At 45.4% G+C, this 27,463-nt stretch overlaps 1 protein-coding gene across 1 annotated transcript in view; it reads right to left on the reverse strand.

Annotated features, from left to right (window-relative positions):
• Window positions 1-2,110: 2,110 nt before the first annotated feature.
• The window catches only part of CAPN13 (calpain 13), a 62,445-nt gene continuing 37,092 nt past the window's right edge, over window positions 2,111-27,463 (reverse strand). The window contains exons 9-21 of the mRNA XM_078851973.1: window positions 26,536-26,610; window positions 25,246-25,412; window positions 23,512-23,660; window positions 20,024-20,235; window positions 17,824-17,860; window positions 15,113-15,175; window positions 14,243-14,300; window positions 13,172-13,239; window positions 10,927-10,995; window positions 9,362-9,473; window positions 7,124-7,240; window positions 3,873-4,060; window positions 2,111-2,565 (exon numbers count right to left, since the gene is read on the reverse strand). Coding sequence (XP_078708099.1) covers window positions 3,921-4,060; window positions 7,124-7,240; window positions 9,362-9,473; window positions 10,927-10,995; window positions 13,172-13,239; window positions 14,243-14,300; window positions 15,113-15,175; window positions 17,824-17,860; window positions 20,024-20,235; window positions 23,512-23,660; window positions 25,246-25,412; window positions 26,536-26,610 — 1,267 coding nt within the window. The 3' untranslated portion in view covers window positions 2,111-2,565; window positions 3,873-3,920. The remainder of the gene's footprint in view (window positions 2,566-3,872; window positions 4,061-7,123; window positions 7,241-9,361; window positions 9,474-10,926; window positions 10,996-13,171; window positions 13,240-14,242; window positions 14,301-15,112; window positions 15,176-17,823; window positions 17,861-20,023; window positions 20,236-23,511; window positions 23,661-25,245; window positions 25,413-26,535; window positions 26,611-27,463) is intronic.

Below are 27,463 nucleotides of genomic sequence, written 5' to 3' on the forward strand. Positions count from 1 at the left end.
TCCCAGGGGTGAAAGTAACTTAAAGGACTTACCGGTACTCCGGAGTCCTGAGCAGGGGTGTGTGGCATCAACCGGAAGAGGCATGACCTCAACTGGAAGAGGCGGGGCTGGGCCCTTTAAATCAAGATTTTAAAGGTTCCAGGGCTCTGGCTGCAGATGGGAGCCCCGGGGCCTTTAAATCTCCCCCAGAGCTACCAGATGCAGAGGCGGCCGGGAGCCCTGGGGCTCAGGGGCGATTTAAAGGGACCCAGGCTCTGGCCGCCACTACCCCAGCGGAGCTCCTGGCCCTTTAAATCACCGCCGGAGCCCTGCCGCCACTACCCTGGGGCTTTGGCAGCGGGGCTCGGGGCACACTTTAAAGGGACCGGAGCCCTGCCACCGCTACCCCAGGAGCTCTGGCAGTGGGGCTCCGGCGGCGCTTTAAAGGGCCAGGGGTTCCAGCTGCTGCGGGGAGCCCCGGGCCCTTTAAAGCGCCCCCTGAGCCCCACTGCTGGAGCCCCTGGGGTAGAGGTGGCAGGGCTCTGGCGGCACTTTAAAGAGCCCGGGGCTTCGGCTGCTGCGGGGAGCCCCGGGCCCTTTAAAGCACCAGCCTGGGGAAGCTGGTCCAGCACGATGTACTGGCCCAAACCAGCTTACTTCATCTCTGGATCCTCCCCAACCTGCAGTCAGATTAATTTGTACCTCACTAAGCAGAGTAGGGTCCCACTCATGACTGTGGGCTCAGGATGTAACCATAATACAAAGAATCGTTTGTGAAAAGTTTTACAAGTCAGAGTACTCAGATGAGTTTGTCTTGTCCTGAGGCATCCTATGTCGTCTTCACAAGGATTGGGACAAAAAGCAGGGATCTGAGAAAATGTTCGCAAATGCTCACAGTTCCATGAATGCCAGCACTTTGTGGTGCATTATCTCACAGCCTGTGTTCATTACTGGTTAGCCTCTGGGGCTTAGAGTTTCCCTCTCGGTGGGGATCAGAAACAATTGTGTGTGACCTAAGTGACCAGGCACATGCTACAGCTAATGCGTCACTAAAGTGAACAGTTCGTGAACACCCCATAGGCTGAATTTCATTCATCCAATTATTAGGTGAAAATTATAATTCATGATATTTGCAGGAATTGGGATCAGTTGATGAATGATTCATGAATAGAAAAGAGTAAAATTGGTGCATTGTTTGTAATGGATAACTCAACCAACTTTACTCCCCCAGGGCAAGGTCCTCATATTGTCCTGGTGTGATATTTACATGCGGATATGTTGTGATGTATTAAAGCTGTAATGCAAACACCATCCTCTTGCTATATGAGCATCACCACAAGGCAGTTTCATTGCACCAAGACCCCACACTCCAGCAAAGGGCTCCCACCCAGGAAACTTTGACAGGCCAGATTTTCAAACATGCAGTTGCGTGCAATTGCACACTCTACACATACATATCTGAGTTGATTTTGTACAGAAGTGCCCACTTGAATGTGCAGACACAGGGTTGGTGCATGCAAAACTAACAGTACAGGTTATAACTTGGAGCAAATGCAACCCCCTCTTCTGTGATTGTGGGGAAGGGGTGTGGTTCTGCTACTCAGCAAGGAGCACAGAGCCCTGCTCCATGTACGTTCCCTATACAGGAGAAAGGAGAGGGTATGGCATGGGCTGGCAGAGGCAGTTAGCTGAGTATCCATGGATACACAGATCTTCCATCCACGCTAATAGGGGAGGTGGTGAGGGGTGGGGCTGGCTGTGCGCAGGAAGGTGAGAATGCTGGGCAGAAGACTTGGCCCACCATGCAACTCTTAATTCTTTGTTTAAAAGCATGGCCTTTAATATAGTGCAAGCCAAGGCTCTATTCCTGCAAGGCATTGAGTACCCTCACTTCCCATTGACAGCAATGTGAGCTGATGATCAGTACTGTGCAGAATCCGGTCACAAGCCTGTAGGACATAGCACAACTCCACAGGGAAAAGTCAGGATGAATCCTGCACCCTGAACACAATAGGACAAGCTAAGACCCATGTCAGCCATAGTTCTGAGTCCTCTGTGCTCAGTTGCTTTATGTACTTTCTGTGTTCGCATCTCAGTATTCTGTGTCAATAATAACAGAGAGAGGCAGAAGGAATTCCATCATAGCTTCTTTTTACACATCAGATTTTTTTTGGTTATAATTCCGTTCCCCGAGGGAAGCTCACATCAGATGCAGCTTCTGCATTTCAGCAAAGCTCCTGCTTTTTTTTAGCTCAACTTTCCAGCTGGGTTGATAAGGAAATCACTGGACTTTGCCCAAAGTCATACAACAAGTCAGTGGCAACAAGAACTCAGGAGCCTTCTGCTTCTTCCTAGTCCCTTTTCTGTCAGCCAGACTGCCTCCTGTTTTATCTCTGTTACCTATAATCACAGCACATTGTCTCCCAGTGCAGGTGGGTGCGGTTGTCTGACAGTGTATTAGAGCATAGGTGTGTCACGGCAAGCTAGGAACTTTTCTCCTCTGTGTTTGTACAGGATTGAGGTGACTCCTTACCAGCAATGTAGAGCCATATCGCCGCCTTAGCAGTACATGGTAAAAATCATCCACTGGAAGAACAAACAAAATGCATTTAGATAGTTAGAGTAAATCTAAGAAGCAGATGCATAATAACTTAGCACTTAAATACTGGAACATAGCAATTCTCGTGCTGTGGTCCATGGGGAGGACGGTGGTGACATAATGCTGGTGGATTTTCCTTGTTTCTGGCTGCTAAATTGCACTAAATATTTTCCTAATGTTACTCTTCTACATCAGTAACTGCCAAGGATGGTGGGTGACGGCAAGTGGAAGAGGAGGTGGTCTGCATGGTGATTAATCAGAGCATAGATAGCTCTAACCTGATCATCCTGTGGACCATGCAACGATGGAAGCTGTGAACCCCTGCTGAAGCACTCTTATTAGTCATTTGTACTGTGCAGGGAAGATGTAATTAACTAAGAGCCATACTACTGAGCTACCCAAACTGGGGCCAGGTGGTTTTTAGGGGACAGTCCAAATAAGATTGGGGCAACTTCATAAAAGAAAAATATTACAGCATTCTACAGTAATAGTTCCAAAGGCTCTGGAAAGATGCAGTGTTCTGGATTATTATGGTAGCATATGGCAGTATTTTTAAGATGAGATAAGTTTGGTACAGCCTACTTTAAAGCACAGCCAGAGGGGTAGCTCGCTAAAGACAGAAAGCAAAGGTGCCTATTTGTCTTCCATTTCTTTCGTTAAACCCAGTTACAGTCACACTCCTACGATGACAGATAAACACCTGAGGGTGTGCCTTGACTGCACTGGAAACTCCACTGAAGTTACGTCCATGAAAGACTGGTGTCAGTGAGAGGAGAAAACACTATATACATATATCTGCTGAGGATCTGGCCCTAAGTCTGCCTAGCTCAATGTAAATTAATGGAGCTATGTTCTTTGTACTACAGGAAGATCAGGGGAGTCAGAAAGGTGGGAGTAGCCACTTACCCTAGATTAAAGCACACAGGAGACCGTCAGCATCGCGGTCACACTTCTGACTGTAGCATATAGACCTAGCTAGCTCAGGTACCAATTGCAGCAAAGCTATGGCCACATGGACTTCAGCAGGGGCTGTACTAGCCTGCCCAGTACCCCAAGAACGTACTTCTAGCCCATGCTGCTGTGGCTTCATTATTATTGGTACCCAAGCTAGCTGGATCAAAGCTAGCTCATGTATGTCTGCATGCTGCAGCCACACCTATGACTTCAGTGTAAGTGTAAGAGACCTCCTTAGAGTGAAATCCTGACCCCATTGAAGTCAATGGGAGTTTTGCCATTGACTTTCAGTGGGGCGAGGATTTCACCCTTAATGCACAATTACATAAGAAGATCTTACCACACCCCTCGTGCCAGCTTTTTCGAAAGTGATTCAGAGAAGGCGGCACTAGTAATGATTCCACTTTGGATCTGAGGAGGAGAACAAGAATCTATGAAGGCAGCAAAGGGCACAAATGCAATGAGGGCTCCTCACCTCTGCTGCAGTAAAGCAAATCTTTCCATCCTTTGATAAATTACGAAATACACCTAGGGAGAACAAAGACAGCTTGACTTTAATAGGAGGAGGTGGGAGGAACTTGTAACATATAAGATCAAAGTTGTTTCCATTCTGGAACAGCCCAGTGTCATCTAGTCCAGTATTCTGTTTCCCTCCCTGGCTGATGCCTGAAGATTCACAGGGAGACCAGATGTCCCAGGTTTATAGGGACGGTCCCAAAATTCAGGGCTTTGTCTTATATAGGTGCCTATCACCCCCTACCCCCTGTGCTGATTTTTCACACTTGCTGTTTGGTCATGACACATACATAATACAGCTCACAATGGGGTGGGCGGGAATTCACCCCCCCCATCCACTGGCACCTGGTGATCACGGTTTTCTCTGAAGCAACTCACAGGTGATCATTAAGTCTTGCAGGCTTATCAACTAGTAACGGCAGGTGCTGTCTCAATTCACGTAGTTGTCAAAACTAAAGGTGGTCAAAAGTTTTCCAACCAAAGGTTCGGCTGTAGGAAAATGTTGATTCATCAAAATCTAATGGTTCTCATGGGAACATGGTGGTTTTGGGTGAAATTTCGTTTAGAAAAAGATCAAAGGGCAGCATTTCCATAAGGCTGAAATGTAACATTGCTTTTTTTTTTCATTTCAAAACTTTATTTTGTATTAAAATAAAGTTGAAGTGGAACATTTCAATTGACATGACCCTTTTTTAAAATTTTTTTTTAAAATTTGCCCTTTGTTCAGATTCAAAATGAAAACAAACCTAAAAATCTTGGTATTTCCTATGATATGCCTAATTCCTGCCCAACTCTAATCAAAACATCTTTTGAACCCCCCCCCCCCCCCCGAAAAAAAAAAGCTCAAGGCTGGTTGGAAGATCCAAAATCATAGAAATGTAGGGCTAGAAAGGACTACAAAAGGCCATCTAGTCCAGTGGCTCTCAACCTCTTTGGGCCCAGGATCCATCTGTAAACTTTGATGGCCTATTGTGACTCAGTAAATAGATTTAGTATCAAAAGAATATGGCTCACTAAATATTTCTTGCCCACAATATATAATATACATGAATGTAAAAAGTACTAAATAAGTACACTGCGTATACCAGCATGTGGGCTCCTGCCGGGGGGTGGGGGGCTGGCTGGGGTTGGTTCCTCCAAGGTTGTAGCGCTGATCACTCGAATTTTGGCCAGCCAGGCCCCTGTCATCATGACAGAGAGGCAGCTGGGCCAAACCTGAGCAGTGCTGTGACTCGGTGCATCAGGTCCCAGGTTAAGGGTACAACCATACTGTAACCTGGTTTCCTGACATGATGTATCAATGTAGATCAGGCTTAGGTGTCTTCCTAGGAACAATGTGCAGCACTAATGTTTCCTACTTTAGGAAATGAGTCACTAGTGCCTTCTCTATCTCCATTTAAGTATGGCTTGAAAGTAGAAGTTGCTTTTGGTTTAGGTCGCATCACTCTGGTTATCTTAAGAATATGAGTAACAATTTAATGGGGACAAATTTTATCTTCCCTTCTGTATTCACATCATGAAGGTGGACTGCGTCTTATTCCCATTTGGCTCGGTTATCCTCACCTGAAAAAACCCTCTTCACAGATTTGAAATATTTGAAAAAAATGTATTATATTAAACTTTGAGGAAAACGATAATTCAAAGACCCTAGGGCATTTTTAGGTGCTTGTTATAGACATCAGTGGAACTTTCAGCAATTCCTTTCAAAATGGATTTAAGGGTCTTTCTACCAGCACTTACTGTGCAAAGGGGCTTTTATAAAACCATATATTTGTTAAAAAAGATGCAAAAATGGACACATTTGTAGCCGGAAGAAATTCCACCCACAGTGAAGGACGTTAATCATCTTGGAAATGTTGAGCTTCTAATGTTGTTGTTCTATTGTATACATTTTTTTCATTGAGTTAAAATTGGAGATTCTCAAACTCTGAGCTGACTCTGCTTCCCAACCTTGAAATGATGCCTGAAAGCACCATAAGGTGTCATTGGGTTTCCAATCACTGGTCCATGTCACCAGGACCCCGATCCTCAAAGGTATATAGATGGCTAAGGCCCATTGAACTCAATAGGTATGAGGTGCCTAAATACCTTTGAGGATTTGGACCCAGGATACCAGCTGTCCTGGGAGTCAATGAGGACTGCTCATATTCTCCAGTAGAACAGGTCTCTAGTAGCTGCAGTTGAGGCTTGTGACTGGTACTCAAGGCTCCTCCTAACCTTAATGACAAGCCTCTTTTGTTGGTCATGAGTGCCCCATCCCTTCCCATCTCTGATACTGTTGTATGTGCTCCTTTACTCAACAGAGCTTGCATGTCTCCAAATCGCTCCAACCCAAGTTCTGTTGCAGGCTAGAATGCACAATGCTGACTAAAGGTGGCAGATGCTGCCTAGGACAGTCAACGTTTTACAGCCCAATTTATTTCATGGCTTCCCCCAGTACAAGGCCCACAGCCCAGGCCACATGCCTCCAGCAATGGAAAGTCCAGTGGGGTGGGAGAAGGGGACAACAGTGTGTGTTGCACACCACCTCCACTCCACTAAGGGCCCAGAGTCCACTAGGGCAGCACGCACAGGGGTTGGGGCCAGATCAGCCAAGCAATACACTAAATCAGCACATCTCTTGGGCTGATGGGGCTCTGATGTAGCCATGCTTGGAAAAACTGTTCTCTTCTAGCAGTGTCTCCATAGGACATCATCCACAGCGATCCTGCCAGTTGTTCTCTCCCGGCATTGAATCTCCCATGAAAGAATAGCTGCCCCCATGGGTGAATCTGGCCCTGTGTCTGGTAAATTAGTGTCAAGTCCCCAAAGGCAGAGGGACACTGACCTAGCCCAGTTCCTGCATTGTAGCAGGTTCATTCTTTCTAAACTATTCCCTATAGATAGGCATCTTTCCCTGGTTCTCAGCAAGGACAATGAATTCCCTATGCTGGCAGGCAGCCAGTGCCATTAGGCTGTACTGCCTTACCCTGTAGTGCTAAGGATATTGTGATATGTGGTTGATGCAGTGTAAGCCCGTATTTTCCATGTTCCGAGACCCTCACAGGACTCTAGCTAGCCAGGAGCATGACTTACTTGCCATGGTTTTGAGACGGATCATGCAGCACACAAAATCGGGGAAACAGATTCTCATGGAGGAATCGCTGTACCTCAGAGCCATCAGATGGAGGAGCTGGTCATCGACAGCCAGGCCTATGAGCAAGAGGTAGAAAGGGCAGCGAACATGATAGCAACAGGAAGAAACAAGGTCCAGCCATCCTCTGAAATGGCAGGGAACGGAGGCTGCTATGTATGTCCAGTTTGTACACCTACCAAGTGACCCATCCCTGCTTAATGCCTCCTTGAGGGCCCTCACAAATAAAATCCAGTCAAAATTCCTTCCCAGCCTCAAGTCTGGAGATCACTTTCACTTCGTACGTGTGAGCAAGAATCACAGTAGTAAAGCAACTAATCCCATTCCCCTTTGTTAATCCATCGCGGGCCGTGGACATGTAAAGAGAGCACTGACTATAGCCTTAAACGCGTAGAACCTGGCTACGCTCAGGATCTCCTTGAGTCCAGACTTGTTGAAATCTGCCCTCAAGACTTCCAGGCACTGTCTAAGGATCCCACCATCCCATCTTAAACTTGTAAGTGGTCAGGAGTTTGGTGTGGGCAGTTCTGGGGTATGGCATGTACTTGCCCCTGAAATCCATCTCTGTCAACATCTCCCCATTCTTCAAAAATACCCCTACCCTTTTAATTGCAAAGGCATGCATGAGTGTATTCACTTGTTGGCCCTAGAAGGGTTGACCTACCCCCTGCCCTTTCTTTGCCCTTGTGCTCAGATCCCTTTGGCTGGGTTTGTTAAAGCTTTAAGAGGGTGGCTTTTCATTTTAAGTGGTTGGAAATTATTCCGTTATATCACTGAGCATCCCAAGCACATCATCAGGTTGATGCTTATGAACAGATGGGGCCAGTTCCTCATCTGGTGTAGAACAGCACTGAAGCCAATGGAGCTGTGCAGATTTAAACCAGTTGAGGATCTGGCTTATTATCCTTCTTAACTGAGGCCTTAATGTTTAGGATAAGCTCCTGCTTTGCTGACTACTGATGGACTCCAGCAAAATGTTTCAACACATGCTTAATTGGGGCCTATATTTAGCAGCATTCTTGGGGTTAATTAGGCACTGATATGCTAATACTGGGTCTGATTATTCTCCTCCTACTCCTCCCCATCCCCTGCTAAGAAAAACCCATGCATGGGACGAGGGAGGCAGGCTCTTGGGGAGAAGAATCTGGCCTGTGCAGTATGATGTGGGAGGAAGCAAGGTGCTGGGGAACCAGAGTGTGTCTCCCTTTCAAAAACTGCTTAGAGGGCACAATGTGCTGAATTTGCCAATTTTTTAATATTCCTTGTTTATCCCTTCAGTATCTGCATGTGTGCAATCTTACTGCATATTTTATACCGTAGTGCCTTTATTACAACAGTGATACATTTCAGATCCCTGAACTCAGAGCTTCTTGCTACACCCTGATGACATATCAGGAATTTCAGTTTCTAGAGACCATGTTATATCTTCCGCCTGAAAAAAAGTCCACCAACTTTGTGGCTTCCATTGATTACGTTTTGACTAGAGATCCCCATAGGGGAAAAATTTATATTCTATTGGCTAATGCAACTTAAATGGCCATTTAGCTAAATGGAAGAATCTCTAATGCAGATTTGTTGGACAGGAGCTTCCTGTGGGATATCCTATCGCATATACAAAATGTAACCAGATAGAACTAGACAAATTCAATCATGCAACAGAAACCGGCTTGCTTGCTTAAAATTGCAGCACTAGTCTAGCCAACAGAGGTCAGTGCAAACTAAATAAAAGGTCTTTCAATGCAGCTTTCTCCTATATAATCAGTCAGAGCCCTGGAGAGAGACTGAATGAACTAGCAGGACAGTGGCTGTTCAAACTGCCTTGCTCCTGTCCCCTGATCAAGAGAGAGCACCTCCAGGGGTGAGATGGAACTTCATGCTTTCTTTGGCCTCTTTGCTGAGCCTTATTGGCCTTTCTGGCACTTGGCAAATATTCATCATCAGCACCATCTCAATAATGCTCCAATTTATTCCTGTGCTGCAGGACCACTCAGCAGGGGAAATGGCTTCTTCCTGAAACATTCTCTTTGGATTGGTTACACGGGGAATGGACAGTGACAGTTTTGTCTTTGTGAGATGCATTACTCGCAGATTATGCCAGGAGCAGGATCTCACTAGATCTTCCATACAATCCTTCCACCCTCATCTTTCTACCCCTCTCTTCACAGCACAGCTGACCATACCTGCTCTCTGTACTGCATTCCTCAAATCTGAGACGTCCAGGAATCCAGAACCGGTTCCCTCTTCCCTCCTGAAAATATCCTGGAAACCGTTTTGACAGAATTCAGCTTCTTTCTTTTAAGCCAACGTCAGTGGCCCAAACTTGTGCTATGACCTAGCACACTGGCCACTTGCCAATGCATTTCACTTTCTCCTTAATGAATTAGCTTAGTGGAAACTCAATGCAACATCTGATAGGGGCACTAGAATAAAAAAGACAACTTTCCAGAAATCTGGAAAGCGGGGTGATCCTTGCTCCTGGACTGAGGGGGCTTACTGATGGGGGCAGCGAGGGATTGATGTTAATGCTCCTTCAGAGCATTGGCCTGGCCTAGTGCACTGAGACAAGGGGAGAAAGAAGACAGAGGGGAGCAGTGATCACCTTGGGATATCCCCCTGCCAACAAAGGCATTGAGGTGGAACTGCTGGGTAAACACGTCTGAATGTTTATATAGGTGTGGCCTTTCATGTACTTCCCTTGCACTGTTTTATTTGTTCAAACCAAAGCTTGCATCTCCATGACTCTGTCAACAACACAAAGAGCCCATCAATAATGACTCATCTAAAAGAATAGTTGCAGACCTCATTTTTATGGCACTAGGTGGGGTGACATCCTTCTGTACACTCCATATTCTAAATACAATAGGTTATGTACTCAGCTCCATCAGCTTGAATAGGGCTACGCCCACTTATACAACAGATGAGGATCTGGCCTAGTATGTTTAGCTTGGCCAAAAACCATCTTGTGAGATACTAACCATCACCAAACGTTGGTAGGATGTAAAAACCAAGCATGGAGAACAGTTGTTCAGGATAGCCCAAACAAATTTAAGGGGGCGTAATAGGTGAAATTTAAACCAAGGAACATTGACTGTACCAGAATGTCTTTCCTAATTCTGTGGTCCCTTACTCTGTCCTAGAGTCTCTTAAAGAAGGTGAGGCCGGGGGTGGGGGAAGGAGCCCTGTTACTGTATTGGCACTGTTTAGAGAAGATAGTGGAAAACCAAAGTCTGTATTGGCCAGGGAGCATGGACTTTCCATTGTTTGCATTATCCTGTGCAATTTGACTGGCCGCCATGAAATATGGCAATAGCCTTTTACAGAAACATATGGTGGATAATAGGTAATCCAGTCTAAGTGCTTGTACTCTTCAGGGATACTCACCATCTTGCCACTGCATATGAACCACCACAGTCCCACTGACCTGTAGAATTACTCCTGTGTATGTAAGTGCAGGACTGGGAACCCAACACCTTCTCTAACCTATTCCTCAGGATCTGCCATACAGGCAGAGCACTTAGTCCTTGGCAGACCTGTTCTTACTCTTCAGAATGTTTGACGGAGGCCTCTCAATCCAATATTTGAGCTCCCTACTTTTGAATTATAAGGCAGATGCTTTATCTATTAAGCTTCAGAGCCTTTGTTGCGGTCTTTCCCCCACACTATTTTAATTTCATAGTGTCTGCATCCCCTTGATTAAAAATGCAGCACTAGGTGAGCAAACGGGTTACTGACAGCTCACATATACCTTGTACTTAGCAAGGTATTTCCAGAGGTGCTTAAATTCTTGCAGGGAGAGTCTTCCATTAGATTTGAGCTGCATCTGTGGTTAAGGCTTAAATGTTCAATGGCAGCTAATCTTGGGTTTTCTAGGATCAGGATACAGGAAGCCCCCCCGCCCCATGTGAAAAGAGCCCTGCTAAAGGAATCCTGCTGCCACGAAGGTTGGAATGTCAGGCTTTAAGCTGGGGAAGGCTAAGGTATTCCTTGCTCTGAGCAGCAGTGTGAGAAGCTATAGAAGGCACAAAATAAACGTGACAAATTGTAAATGTAGCTGAGGGCCATTAAGCAGCAAAGTTATATAGTGCCTTTCACAGCAACGGATCATGAGGCTATAAATCCAATGTATGCATGGCCCCATGGAAATGCAGCCACCTTTGGGGAGGAGTAAAAGGTGCTGTGGTCTAAATCCCCAACCTCCTCACTGGTGGTTGGGGCCCACCGGGCATTACCTGTAGCTAGATTCTGGGTATGTCGACACTGCTACTGAACTTGATTGTTGCACAGATAACTGCAAATGTAGGTACTTAGGTTGCTAGCCCATGCTGCCACAGCTGCACTGTTAGCATAGGTAACAACAGCTAGATTAAAGCTAAGCCAGGTACGCCTCCCTTTGCCTTCTCTGAACATACTGGAGTGGGGAGCAGCCTTGCAGTCATTCGCAGGCTTGAGCTGGGAGGGGAGGATAGAGCCTCCTCAGCATAAGGTGGAGACTTGTCATAGCCCCATTCATGGTATTAGCCCCCAAGAGCCACATGGATCTACCCTATATTGCACCTGCTCCTACACTGGCACAAGGCATTTACATGCAAGGCTGACAGCGCCCCCCCCCGGTCGGCGGCAGGCTCAAACCTGGGGCTGCTGGAGCGTAGTGCATGAGCCTCTACCACATGAGCTAAAAGCCAACTGGCTCTTAGCAAAGGCTGTAGAGCAGACTCATCAATCAACCTCCCTCTCTCTGTGCCACTAGATGGGACAGAACACCACACCCACAAGGTGTGTGGGTTCCACACACTCCGCAGTTCCATGAAGGAGGTGCACTGTCTGACCCTGCGAGTCCTCCTGCACTGCTCTGTTCCCTGCAGTGAGACTGCCTCTGGCCCCTGCCTCTCTCAGGGCTGCCGAAGCCATGAGAACGCAAAGCCCCCTTAAAGAGTAAGTGGGTGGTGCTGCCCTCAAACTTGGCTGAAAGAGGCTGCTCCAGTCTTTAAGGGCCCGTATAGGTTACACTGTATAGGGAGTGGGTAGCAATGTAGTGAATGAAAAAAATCCATCTGGAATAAACATGGAATGGGGGGTGCGGGAGTAAGTGGGTGGGAAAAGTGGCTGTGTCAGCACCCTCCATGCGTCCTGCATTCCGTGCCTGTCGAGGGTGCAGTAACAGGAATGCTGGAAAGAAAGCAACTGGCTGCAGGTCATTTTTATTCATTTGCTGCAATCTGTAATGGTCTGGCACTGTCTCGGAGTTATTTGAGGGCCCGGAACAAAAGGACAGCATGAGAGCGTACAGCGGGGAGAATTTATGTTTTCATCAAGGAGCTCTCTTGTTTTACAATGGCCAGCAATGCATTTCCACTGTTGTCTTGTTAACAGTTGGAAGACTATGCCATCCATCTAACTAGAAGAGGTATACCAAAGGATGAATAGTTTGCCAGGCGTTCGCCTGTGATTCAGCAGTGACACATTGCTGCTGGCCACTGCAGCCCTGGCTGATGTCAGGGGAAAGACAATCATAGCTTCATTGGTCTTGACATAAACTTAGAGCAGCAGGCTTGGCGTTCCAGTTCACAGGCAAGCCAAGCTTGGCAGCCTTAGAGGAAGGATGGGAAGAAGTAGTGTTAGGTTGAGCTATACAGTGGATCTTAGTGAATCCCAACCTAGTCCTTTAGAAGCTGTGATGTGTCCAGGACTGGGGCCAAGGCTTGTTAACCATAGTGCCTGGAGAGTTTGGAAGATGAGGACTATGTAATTAATAGAATAGGTTTTAAAGTAACTAGGGAAGGGCCTACAGCACCCAGCGAGCTCCTGACAGCAGATCCCAAGCCCCAGCGAGAGGGTGCATAGTAAAGCCCTGCATACATTGCGGGAAAATTATTTGATGCTTGTGGCCAATATTTATTTGCAGGTTGTTCCAGGGGGAACAGCTGAGCCACAACTGAAGGAAAGGATGGGCTGCACTGAGGGGAAGTTTTTTGCCTTTGCTGAAAGGATACATCCATCAGAGCTAAAATGCCTCTGCATGACTCAAAGCAGAATCCTCCGCTCAGGCTGGCCATTTGATCTATAAGAATTGACAAAACAAAACTGATCAGACAAAGAACAAAAGACACACTGGGTTAAGTCTCTACCTCCAGAGAGTGGGGCTCCAACCTGGTCACTGTTAGGACAGGTAGGTCGATCTTAGTCTTGTCCCGAGTGGTTCATATCACTAAAGGACCCCCAGGACCGGGCACGGGATGCTGCCAGTCGGGCCTGAGGTGTGTTGGAGAAGCTGGGGGGGGGGGGAGGGGGAGAAGGGGTGTGTGTGTGTGAGAGAGAGAGATGTCTCAAATGAACCCCTTCTGAGGGATGTCATTCAGCAGTGACTGAAAGGTAACTAGGTCCCATAGAAATTTGGTGATCTCTCTCCTCTACTGTTGTTTTACCCCTCCTTTTTGGTCTCTGTCACATGCTGTATCCCATATCTGAGAGGTAGGGGGAGTGGTGCAGGCCAGGACTAGACTTCCACCAGGGAGTGTTGCAGGGGGGCATGGAGATGACATGGCAGAGCTGTGTGAGAGGTAAGGAGTGGGAGCAGTGTGAGGACCTGTGACTGGATCCCATAAAAAAGCAGGTATGCTGCAGATCATGGAGGGGGCCTAAGCAGAGCTGTGTGGTGATCTAGTCCTGGATCGGCAAGGCACTCCGCAGGTCAGGAGGAAGGGCTATGTGGGGACCCAGGACTGGAAAAGGAGAGGTGCTGCTGGTCCCACTAGAGAGCGCGCATAGGCACAGGGGCATGCCAAAGCTCAGCAGCTTAAGCTGCAGCAGCCGCTCTGAGCATGCGGACAGCAATGTGCTAGGAAAGGCTAAGTGCCGAGCTGGATTGGAGCTGTGCAAACATTATTTTTTTAATAAAAATTGAGCATAAAGGGAACCCCAGAGAGGTTTTTCAGTTCATCAGAGGCCTACCAATCCTACTGAGCATTTTCCTGGGACCATCAGGGTTACATCTATGGCTCCATCTAGATCACACTAGATCCAGGGTAGGAAAACACCATTAACTGGATCATAAAGAGCTTTACCTTCCAGGAACACTTCATTGAGGAGCCTTTGCAGCTGCGAGGCATTGATGTCTGAACCCTAATGCAGAACAAAGCACACGAGTTTATAAGCACCAGGCTTCCTTACCCGCCCACACCCTTTCCTTATTCTTCACTTGCTTACACCATTGTGAATCAGGAGTAACTCCACTCATGGCAGTCGAGTCACACAGCTGCAAATCTGGTGTGAGCTCAGAATCAGATCCTTGACTCCTGCTCTACACTGATGCTGTAGCTCTCAGCTGCCTGAGTCATGTAAAATTTTACTGCCCTGCCCCTAGCGCTCCCCAAGGCCCATCTAGGGCATTCTGTGTGACAGACTGTGTCATTTTTCACCTTTATGCATTGATATAACTATTAACTGTGAGAGGTCTATTGTGTAAAGGCTTTTGGCAGTGATTTTTCTCTTGACTAAGTCAAGGAGTTCTTTTATAACAGTTTATTAAACCATTAAGAGCATCTCCTGTGAACACACACAGCTTGGCTCAGAGAGAGCTGGAATCAATTACTCAAACGCTGACTGATATCTGCTTTCCAAATGCAGCAAGTGCAAGCTGGAAACCATTCTGATCAGAGGGAAAAAATATCCAAGGATTATTTCTAATTGCTTGTTTAAATAAACCCCAAACAATCATCCCCTAATATGGTGAGCCGTCCATTCCATTCCAGCTATCTCTCCTACTTTTCTGTGGATTCTGGCAGCCAAATCAATGCTGTTTTGAAGGTATCCACTTAAGGAATGCTAAGCCCACATTTCCAAAAACATATTTCTACATGGAGTGATAGCAAGATGGGAGGTTTTTCTTTTTCAACTCCACCTGTCTTTTTTATAATCGGCTGTATTCAGGGTACCTGTTTAGCATATCTGAGGAAGATGTTTTCAGAGGAGTTGTCTTGACTCTGGTTGGGTATGTCCTGGATCACAGCAAAACATGTACATATGCAAATTAGTGACAAAAGCCATGGGAGCCAGACCCAGAACCCTATTATCCACATAGCTCTGTAGCTGCGTGCAGCACTTTAGAATGGACAAGGTCTGTACAACAAAGCACACAGGGCTGCCTCAGAGACCCTGCAATCTAAAGACAAGAAGAGAGACAATAGTGATCAGGCAGGAAGTGGTGTGTGGATGTTTTATAACTTTGTAGAATGAGGGATTTTTTATTTTTTTTGGGGGGGGGGGGGGAATTCAGAAAGGATTTGAAGAAGAGGGGGTGAGCTTGGCCTCTCTTAAGCGGTAGGATGTTCTCAGCATAGGGAACCGCGTGAAACTAAAAAGTAAGTAAATGGAGGTGTCAGGAGGAGAGAATTTTAGGTGGCGTACAGGAAATGGGAGGTAATCAGGGCCAGTTTGTCACCTGGTGCAAACTGATGTCACTATACTGAAGTCAATGGCTTGCCGCCATTTTAGACCATGTTAACAGCTGGCCCATAGGCAGGGATAGAGTTGTAGAGAGCTTTGGAAGTGGAAGAAAGGGGGAAGCCAGTGCAGAAATTCAAGAAGAGGAGTGGAGAAGTGATGGGAGCTGCTTGAGAGGAAGATTGCCTAGACAGCAGTGAATTAATACTTTAGGGCCTAATCCTAACACACATGTAGCCTCTGACTCCAACGGAATTACTAAGGACCACCCACCTGGGTGAAGTTTGCAGGATTGGGTACTGTACTTGCATATGGCAAAATACAGGTTGTTGGTTAGTGATATTATTTAAGGAAAGTGAAAGGTTGTTAGTGTAACTGGATAATAGCATAAACAATAGGTTTCTCTCTCCATAACAGAGCTTAATAGCTGACTGGAAAATTAATGACTAGAAAGGGCTTGAGTCTCTCACTTACACCATTAACTTCAAAGGAGTCACTCCTGGTTTACACTACTGTGAGAGAGCAGAATCAGGTGCAGCCCAAGCTCCAAAGTAGAAGAGGACTGTACTGTAGAATGCACCATAGTGCAGAGAGAGAGAATTCTGCAGCTGGAATGACAATTGTACTGTACCTGGGCTGTAATTATCTGGGCCTGATTCTGAGCTCCTGCTAGTTTAAGAAGTGTAATTCCATTGACTTCTATGGGGTTACACTGCTACAAACCAGATAATTCAGAATCAGGTCTAGACTCTTGCAAAGACCAATTGGATCACCCAGTCTGACAATCAGCTTTCCGCAGATCCCTGCCTTATATTAGATGGACAAATCCCTGTGTGGAAAGGGGAGAGAATGCCATGCTGGGGAATGTGATAGTGCTACTGTCTAGGGTGGAGCGAATGAGTGATTATTGAGTTTGGTGGCCCAACTAAAATGAATCAGACGAAAAATTGTTGTGGAAATATTTTGTTTTTTCTCACTGAAATGAAAACACAGAAATTTTGTTTCTTGTCGAATGACAGGTTACATTTACTTTTCATGTGGTTTTTACAAAAATTAAATCTAGCTACATTTCAAAATGAATCATCAATTCAAAATGGAAAGCTGCACCATTTCGACTTTTTCCATCTTCCCTCCCCTTTGTTGTTCAAAACTAGTTATTGAATTTGATTGGAATTCAGAAATAGTTTCAGGAGATCCTAAAATTTAACTCAGCTCTACTGCTGACAGCGATTTACTTGATGAAAATGCATCTGAAAAACACAAATTAAAGATTAAAGACCTGATTCTGAAACTGCCCCTCACATGGATAGATTACTTATTCTGTGAGTACTCCCTCTCATAGCTCAGTACAAAGGTGGCAGAGCTGTGCCCAGAGACATAAGAACAGCCATACTGGGTCAGACCAACGGTCCATCTAGCCCAATATCCTGTCTTCCGACAGCGGCCAATGCCAGGTGTCCCAGAGGGAATGAACAGAACAGGTAATAATCAGGTCGCCCATTCCCTGCTTCTGGCAAACAGAGGTTGGGAAATCATCCTTGTCCATCCTGGCTAATAGCCATTGATGGACCTATCCTCCATGAACTTATCTAGTTCCTTTTTGAACCCTGTTATAGTCTTGGCCTTCACAACATCCTATGGCAAGGAGTTCCACAGGTTGACTGTGCATTGTGTGAAAAAAATACTTCCTTTTGTTTGTTTTAAGTCTGCTGCCTATTAATTTCATTTGGTGACCCCTAGTTCTTGTGTTATGAGGAGGAGTAAATAGCACTTCCTTATTTACCTTCTCCACATCAGTCAATGATTTTATAGACCTCTATCATATCTCCCCATAGTTGTCTCTTTTCCAAGCTGAAAAGACCTAGTCTTATTAATCTCTCCTCATATGAAAGTCGTTCCATACCCCTAATCATTTTTGTTGCCCTTTACTGAACCTTTTGCAATTCCAATATATCTTTTTTGAGATGGGGTCACCACATCTGCATGCAGTATTCAAGATATGGGTGTACCATGGATTTATATAGAAGCCATATGATATTTTCTGATGTGAGGCAGGTGGCAGAAGAGAAGGCAACAGGCAGGGTGGGGTGGGCAGAGGAGAGTAGGGTTGCAGCAAAGAGACTGGTTAGTGGCTGGTGCCAGGACATCCATAATGTTGATTCACACACCTCCAGCATCAAAGTCATTTTTCACATGTTCCTACCTTTGGTATCACTGGGCTGAGCCTGCTTTTCAGGTCCCTAAAAAACACCACAAGAGTCACATCAGAAAAAGACAGCCTTCTAGCATTTATTTGCAGAGAGAGAGAGAGCTCTAAGAATGCTTGTGAATCCCAAACACCCTGTGATTGTGCTGACACTTTTCAGGTGTTTTGGTTCAGAATCACGCCTTCAAACTTTGTCTAATCATCCCTGCTGCATTAGTAAGCACAGTGGGCCTGATTCTCTGCTCACACTGGTTTCAAACTTTTTCAAAGTCCACTGACTTCTCTGCAATCACTCTTGATTTACACCACTGTAGGGGAGAGGAGAATCCAGGGCTGTGTGTGCAACTGCAGGACTAGTTTGGCAGCGCTTTCACCACCGGGAGGCATGAGGGGGTCCATCTCTTCAGTCAGCTCTTACATGAGCAAAAGCTCCTGGTTACCTTAACTCGAGCTCTAACATTATGAAATGTCTCTAATTTTCCTATAGCACATGAACACAAGATGAACATTAATTAAAGGCAAGAGGATACCTGAGGACATTTAAAGGCAAATTTAAACCAGAGCACACATTTATGGCCAACATAAAATTAACCTGTGGACCTCACTGCTACAGGATGTTACTGAGGCAAATACAGTTGCAACTCCTAACATTCCAGTTTTGCCTTAGATGAAGAAACAAGCTCACCTCAGGCTTTGCAGTATTCCCTATGAAACCATATGCTTGTTATAGGGCAGTAGTTCCCAGACTGGGGTTCCAGTTGCCCCTAGGATGAGCTACCTGGTCAAATGATAATAGCTGCTCCTCCACTTTTCCAGCTGCTACCCTTAGTGTCCATGAGTACTAACTTACTACTCAGATAGAGGAAGAATGGCCCAGGGGTTAGGGTACTAGCCAAGGACACAGAAGACCTGGGTGCAACCTCCTCCTCTGCCACAAAGTTCCTGTGGGCAAGTGACTCAGCCTCCTTGTGCCTTAGTTTCCCATGTAACATGAGGATAATAGCAAGGGGATAATAGCCCTACCTTGCAGGGGCGTTGCGAGGATAAAGATTGTGAAGCACTTTGAGAGCTCCTGCTGGAAAGTGCTATATAAGAGCTAGGTATTATTACTACTGTACTCCCAGGATTTGAATGAGACTGTGTGTGGAAGACGTTACTACTGAATATGAGTAAGAGTGGCAGAATCCTGCTCACTGGAAGAAGTTCAAAACACATTGACCCAGACTGTGATTCCCTTACTCACAGGGATGGGCAGTTACTCACATGAACAGTCCCAGTGAAGTCCAGGTAGCCTAGTGATAGCTTCCCTCATGTTTCTGTTCCAGAAAGAAGCAATTGCTGTAGCTGGCTTGGGGATGTTTTGCAAATGACAAATGAGAGAGGATGTGTCCACAAGACAATCTCATTAATTAAGACATGGTCCATGTTGTGTAAAAGCTGTGGAACCCCACTATAGGGCAGATTGCAAATAACAAGGCAATGCCACTGTGCAATATTATCTAAGGCAACTTTGTCAAGTGTGAATGCTGTGGCTTAGATTTTTTTTTTTATGAAGACTAGCCATTTCTATGAAAACATCTGCATTTATGCTGACTAGGATAAAACTTCCACCCGGTGTCCCCAAATCTACAATATTATCCTTGTGGGTGGATCCGTACATCTGTGTGGAGTCCCGTTGAAATTAATGGATCTATGCAGTGAGTCCGCCCACATGGATCAGACATCAGGCACCTGGATTGTAAACTCCTTGGGCGAGGCACCCTGTCTTTGCATACACTTCATGCAATGGGGACCTGACCCTGACTGGGGCCCGTTGGTGCAACAGCAGTATAAATATTAAAGAACTACTAATACAAGCCATCAGCCCTCCTTTCTTAGAGCAGGTGTCCATCCCAAGCTGGAGGGAAGTCTCCCACCGGCATACAGTATGGTGCTCTATTGGGGATACTCTGTTCTGGAGTCATTACTGAGATGCTCCTAAATAAACCCTTCCTCTGTTCAGCTATGGCAATTCCTGTGTACCCATCTGTGGGCCCAGCCTAAACTCCTAGCGTTCCTGCCAATACACTCCTGTCACTGACCTCTCTCTTTGCAACAAGCTTCCACAAAACATTCACATAAAACACCACATTAATGACCCATGTCTTAGATGTTCAGAGACAACCCTGGAAGCTGGAAATAAGTATAATGATCTTACTCATGGTTGTCTTGGATCCTCAGGAAGATTCGTAGGAGGAATTCAGCCTCTTGGCCTTCTTCTGAGGTGGCTGGAACAACAACATAGGTCCCGGGGCTCAAGAAAAAGTAATTGGTGACATCACGGGTCGACACATTGAAACCGTACTTCAGAACTTTGGATTTATACTGAGAGAAAAATGCAACTGGCAATCTGTCCTTCAGGCCCTGGAACTGAAGGAAATTATTAATTGTACCATGGCAGTCCTCTATTCCCACAGCCCCTTTCATCCACAAAAGTCTGAAATAGCTTTTCATATTCAATCCTGCATATATGGGAATCACTTCACTCACCACTGCAATGCAATCATCTCTGGGGTGGAACACGGACGGCAGTTAATAGTGCACAGCAGCACTACACAACAGTTAGGGAAGTGAAAAAGAACTGGGGGGATTTTAGGTGGGTGGAGTGTAGTTAGTTGATCTGGAATGTGCCAAGAGAGTGGGGTGAATACCCTAATTCCGGTGAAAATTTCCTTGGCGTATGTCATGTACATGAGTGCTCAGAGCCCCAGTTAAACATTTCATCCAGAAGACAGTGTCTTTAGCAGCAGTGCAATCCTGGCATCAATTCTCATAAGGAAATAATGTATCCTGATCTTTCTTTGGTTATTCCAATACTTTTGCGGAGATGAAACAATAAATATAATGTAACAGCTGTTACTGTGATGACATGTAAAGATAGCGTAATAAAAATCCTTACTAAACAAATTCCCTCAAATACATTGGAGTGTATAAATTCCATTTAGAATGGCTATACAGTGTGACACAGTTATTTATGAGCCATGCCTTTGGGAGAAAATAGTATAAATCTGCTATCTTGGGGGAGGGGGAAAGACTGTGGGCTTGTCTAGACAAGCCGTTAGAGCACAACAAGCTGGTGTGTAAATCTACACAGCACTGGCTTGCTGTGCACTAACAATCTGCCTGGACTCTGCTACCATACACTAAAAGTTCCCTGGTGCACTTTGATCTACCCCGCTTTGAAATGGGAGTAGGTGAATGTGCACAAGGAAATGTCCAGTGTGTGATTCCATGGTCCGCATGGACAGTTAGTTACGGGGCAGGCTAGTGAGAGGTAGATTTACACCCCAGCTTGCTGCGAAATGAGTGCTTGTCCAAGCCATGTTATAGAGGACATGGGAGCTGTCTGGACTGCAAGGCAGATCCACAATTGGCGTAAGCTGAAATCAATGGAGGTGTCATTTGGCATCTGGGTCTTATTCTGAGCTCCTGCTAGTGGAAAGTGGAAGTAACTCCCATTTACGTCACTGAAGGTAAAACTGGTGTGACATCAGAATCCGACCCTAAATATTTACCTAACTATCACATAACATCAACCCTCCGTGTCTGTCTATATATACCCTGCACAGCACTTCCGTTATCCTGCCAACACATAACATCCGTTCTGCTTCAGAGTGATGATATGATGGGTCTCAATACACTGTGAGAGATTAATAATGATATTGCTGTTCTGGGAGTGAACTTGGTGAACTTTAGTACATGCTATAGTCAGACCTAGTACCAGCAGCTCCAATGTAAACTTCTTAGGCCTGGTCTATGTGGGAAAGTTTTTTCAGGATAACCTAAGGAGTGAATCTAAACCAATATAGTTACAGCAGTATAAACCCCAATGTAGACACACTTATTCTGGTATAAGACTGTTCAGATGGGGGATTATATTCCAATATAACTAGTAAAACCTTCCTTTGTAGACAAACAGACTTACACAGTTCTGTTACAGCCCCTTGCTTATGACTTGTAGCAACCTCACTTCAGTTCTTGAGCTTCCCATTATAAGGGCCTACACTGTATCAGAATTCCGAGGTGTACCAGTATTCATGCTTGAGCTAGATTTCTGGTAAGATCTGAGCCATAGGCAAATGTCCACTGGAGACTATACTGAGACCACCAAACTGATTTCACTTGTGATTTAAGTCAAATCTGAACACAGGAGTTCCAGAAATGAATTGTGAGTGATATAATGGAATAATGCACTGACTGGCCTCCTGATTTAAGGTTAATTTGAGGGATAGCTCAAACACCTAATATCCAGATCCTCCATGGGTATAAATTGGCAGAGCTCTACTGAAAACAATGCAGCTTTGGCAATATGCATAACTGAGGGTCTGGTCCCCTGATGGGAACATTAGAAAAGTTTTCAGCATTGTGCATATGTTTGACATCTTCAGACTTAGGCCACTAAACCATCTCTTTGAATTAGATTTCATGTTTGAAATGTCTAGATTCCCTTGACACTTGTGTTCAGATCTTGGCAGGATTAATTCTATCTTTCAGTGATCTCAGGCAGATAAATTGTGTCCTGCTCTGCGTACTGGGCCTGGTGCTCTTTTAGCTTATGCTGCTTTATTCAGTAGAACCCCCACTGAAGTCAATAGAAAAATAACAGTTTACAGGAGAATCAGGCCTACTGCAAGTAGGTCGTTAAAATAAGACCTCAAAAGCCAAGGCCTTTTCTGCTCCTTCTGGATATTAAAGGTCCTCTGACACTTTTTAAAAGAGCAGAGGTTTACCCAGAAGGTCTTGGCCAAAATTCTCTATCTCCACACCAGGATACTGTGTGGTTGTTAACTGCTCTCTCTCCCAGAGAACGCTGCATTTCAGTGATGCGTGTATATATATGTTTCTATATTTTATGCTCCTGGAATCAAAAGTGCTATATGAAAGTAAAATAAAGTTTGTTAAAGTTTGGACTTGTGACATAGCAGACAAGGAGATCTACTGTCAGTGCAGCAGGGGGAAGGAAAGATTGAAAAATGTTAGTATGAGAAAAGGAAGTGTTTGCTAAACTATCAGAGTAAATGTAAAGAAAACAATACAGCAAAAGCCTGCATGTTAATGCTCATGTTGTCTGTGATAGTCATGGAGAATGCAATACAAATATATGACTATATGTACATGAGAATATATATGTGATATAGCGAAAACAATATCTAAACATACACAATTATTAGAATTGATCAAATTTTTCTGATTTATTTTTTATGAAAACTTCAATTGAAAATCCAATTTCTGATGATTCCCCTCCTCTCTACTCCTATCCAGCTCTGGTAATTATTGATCAATCAAAGAAAAAGAAAAGAAAATGAACATACCTTGGGTTCAACCTGGGAGGAAGAAAGGGGAAATGCAGGTTTTAAATATAAAATAAGCATGAAGCTGATCTAAAGCTCTGTTCTCTATTCGAACACCCCTGATTAGACAAACATTTCCTTGGTACTGTTATCTAATGTCAAAGCTGACAGTTCATGCAAGTCCCCCCATTTTTCATCACTCCCTCTTCCCTTATCCACACTCACACCAGCTCTGCTTTATGGCAGCTGATCATGTAGCTCTGAGGCTAGAGTTCAGCCCTTAATCTCTATGCAGAGGCAAAACACCCCTACTCCCCCAGAAAGTGTTAGTCTTTCCCCAGTGGATGCTGCTTACCCTGAAGATCAAAAATCCGGTGAACAATTTTTGTGCATTTGGCATATTATTGGCAGGTTTTTGCATCAATGACACCACCACATTATACTTTTTCAGGTCAGGCTCTTCCACTTGGATAAAGTACTGGGGGTTCCTTGAAAATGCACCTGCTGTGAAATGATTAGCAGTAGTAGTATTAGCTGTACATAGCATTTAAAGGCCCTTGCCAAGATCAGGACCCGATTGTGCTAGCTGTTATACATACACATAGTAAGAGCTGGCCTCTGCTCCAAAGAGCTTACAACTGAACCAGACAAAGACCAAGTGCAGGAGGAAGGAAGTGTTACTATCCCCGGTTTAGAGACGGTGAATTGAGGCACAGAGAGATTAAGTAACTGGCCAGTGGTCACCCAACAAAGCCATGGCAGAGTCAGAAATTTAACCTAGATCACCTCAGTCTCAAACCCAGGGCCTTAACTACAATCCCATCCATTCTCAAGCCAGTAAGGGCAGTTTCTATTAAAACCCACGCAGACAAGGATACTCTAATGGAGAAGAGGATTGTTGGCTTAGAGGTTATAGCTGCACAACCATGAAAAGGAGGAGTTCCAAAAAATTCTCCCCTTTTCCCAGAGGACGATTGTTTGCCATGAAAAATATATGGTGTCAGTAACAATGATGCAGCTCTAAAGATAAAGGCCTTTTGGGAGACCAGTCAGACAATGGAGCCAAGGTTTTGGTTAGTGGTAAGTAGTGGCCTCAAGGAAAGAGAGCTGGGCTGATGTGCATTTTCAAGATGGACACACAAGACTGAGAAGAGAGCTCTCTCTTAATATAGAATAGACTTTAAGTATTAATAAATCACTTGATTGTGTTGGTTTGGGCTTCAGAGATGACAGTTCGCTGATGAGTGGCTGTATTTTGCATTACGGCATGTTCAGTCATGAACTATACTAGACGGTTGATGGCAAAATATACGCCCATGGAAACTGGCCTCCTTCTACCCACTGCCAATAGAGTACATCCAGCCATCTGCCAGCCACACGCACTGACATGTTCATGGACTCTTAACACAGCCCTGCCTATCAGTCCCTCATTCTGTTTTTTTACAGTACATTGACAAATTGTAATCAGTGTTACTAGGAGACTGAAGCCTGTCTATTGCTGAATAATGAAACAACGTTGAAGATAAAAGCAACCCTTTATTGATCACAAGCTTCTCTCATAGATTAAAATAACAACAACGAATAAGATGTGCAACAGCAACAAAACCCCTGAAGCTCAGCACAACTGAACGATCAGGGCACAGGCAGCAAAGCTGATGGCCTCATCTACCCAACAGAGTGTCCTACTACAAGAGAGCTTTGGGATTCTAGTCAATTCATTCCACAGGTATATGTGTTCTGTAATATTATTACTTTGCAAAGCAGGCTGGCTATCTCACCACCTCAGACTCTCCAGCCCCATCCTCGCCCTGGGTCAGGCAGGCCTGATATAAGGGACAGTGAGTTTCGATCTAAGAGAGTACAGGGTTTTTAAATCATCAGTTTTGACTCAGAGGCCAATGATGCCTCCTCAGTTCTGCCTGCTTTGTTTGGAGTTAAGTGCGAGGGTGGAAAACATCAAGCTCAACAATTTTGAATCAATACTTTTGCAATCCAGCCATCAGAGTGGCTTTGTGTGTGTGTGTGTGTTGGTGAGAGGGAGGAGAGATAATGGGGATGGGGTAGGAGATCAGACTGGGACATTCAGTACCGTTATGATAGTTGCTTCCACCTGCAGTGAGTCCTCGAGCCCACTGGTTTACATACATGGCCAGGGACCACCTTGTACCATGCTGATCTCCAAAGTCCAGAAACGATGGGGTGTTATTGCAAATACACAGCAAGGAAAATTGCTCTGTGAAAGCTTGACGTGACATCCTGGAAAAAAACGAGAAGTATGATGTTTCCGTTTAATACATCAGTTGGATACTAACGCTTACACTCGCGGAGTGGGAAAGTGGATCTGTAGCCAAGGCAGGAATGCGGTGTTGCAGGTTTCAGCTGATCGTGACAATGCCTTGTGGAAGATGTGGAGTCTCCGAGTGATCACACTTGTACTACCTAAAGCCCTGATCCTACAACTGAATCCTTGGGGGCAGAGCTCTGTGCCTATGTGGAACCCCATTAAAGTCAATGGGATCCACCTGTACACATCCTGCTCCAGGATCAGGGCCTACCATGGTGAGAAAAGCAAGCCGGGGCTATGAAGTGGTCGGTCTCCAGAAAGGAAGATGCTGGACAACCCTCCACTCTTCAGTACCCCAGGCCAGCTGCCACCCATACTGCATTCCAGCCCATGTCCACACTGCACTCTCCAGTGCCCCAGCACAGGCCCTACATTGGACGCTCCAGCACCATCCAAATTACATCCCAATCTGCACTCTCTCTATATATCCATGCTGCTCCCTCTGCTCTGCTACCCTCTGAGCCTGGCCACACAAGTCTGCAATGAGGGAGACTTCCCAGTGGCTAAAGAGTCTGTAAAAACTGCAGCAAAGCTATATCTGAGCCTGACCAGACACATGAAATACTACCAGCCTAGACCATTCAGGAAAATCCAAACTCTGATGACTGGAGTCCTTGCTACTGTACCCAGCTCCTCTCTGCATCCCTTTGGGTGCTAATCCTTAAAATTTTGTATTTCTTGTTTAACAGGCCACCTACCTTGTGGTGGCCAGCCTGGTCTTGTGGCGAGGGCACTGCCCTGGGAATCAGGAAACCTCAGTTCTGCTCCTGAATCTGCCACTGACCTGGTGTGTGATGTTGGGCACATCCCTTCCCCACTGTGAGCCTGTTTCCCTTCCCAGCCTTGGTCTGTCAGATTGCAAGCAGGGGCAAGGACTGTCTCTAACAATGTGTTTTTAGAGCTTTCAGTACAATGGGGCTCCAAACTGTGACTCAGAGCAGAGAACAAGTTGACGCCTAAGCAAAGTGAATGAGCCATAGGCCCCTGGGTTCGAAAAGGAAAACTTGGAATATCCAAACATTAATGTGAACGTACCAGAATTCTCCATCGTCCTTATCTTCATAGAGATCTTTCTTATATTCCGCTGGAACTCGATCCCACTGGGGAGAGCTGTGAAAGGCAACAGAACAGCAATCAGCAACGAGGGGTCTGCCTTGGCCTTCATTCAGGGATTCTCAACCTTTTCCATCCCACCTTCGCGCTCCCATCTAGCTCCAGGATCTGGCCCAAGAGTGCACATGAAAAGTGATGGATTGAGAGCCTGACTGGTACCCTACATTCAGCCCCAACACAATGGTAGCATTGGCAGCACAGTGTATTGGCGGCACCCGCAGCCATTGGGAAGTGGTGAAGTTCCCTCCCCCTCCTATTGACAAATTCTGTGAATTTTTTCTGAGAATTTTTCCCAGGTTTTTGTTGAAAAAAACTGAAAAATATTCAGTTGCCAAAATACTGAAAGAAGTGGGGTGGGTTGTTTTGTTTTTTTGACAAAAATCTGAAAGATTGCTACCAAAAAAAAAAGTTTCCATTTTCCTGAAAAACCTTTTTCCATCAAAAAAACCTTCTTTTGACTAGCTCTACTTCCACCTGTAGGTTTGCCACCTGCTTCACCCCTGCCAGGGGTGGGGGACAGCTGCAGTGAGTGGAATGGTACTTCTGTCTCCATGGACTTTGCCAGTCCTTGGGCTGACTTTTAAACCAGAGAAGTAGTGGCGATGGTTCTGGCTATGTGGACAGCGGTCTGCTGGGAACCAGATTGGGACTGCTACCCATTTCTCACAGGCCCACAACCAGCTATTATGTGGCAATGATTTGCAGCTACTACATTTGAATGGCCATCTAGAAGTGGAAAGTTCTGCATCCCATTTCCAGTTGCCTGCACGTACCCTTTGGTATCCGACTGTTTAATGAACTACTGAGGCTTTACAGTGATATAACTTCGCAGCGCCCCTGCCACACAGAG

The sequence above is a fragment of the Lepidochelys kempii genome, chromosome 3, assembly GCF_965140285.1.
Source record: "Lepidochelys kempii isolate rLepKem1 chromosome 3, rLepKem1.hap1, whole genome shotgun sequence".
Taxonomy (NCBI): Eukaryota; Metazoa; Chordata; order Testudines; family Cheloniidae; genus Lepidochelys; species Lepidochelys kempii.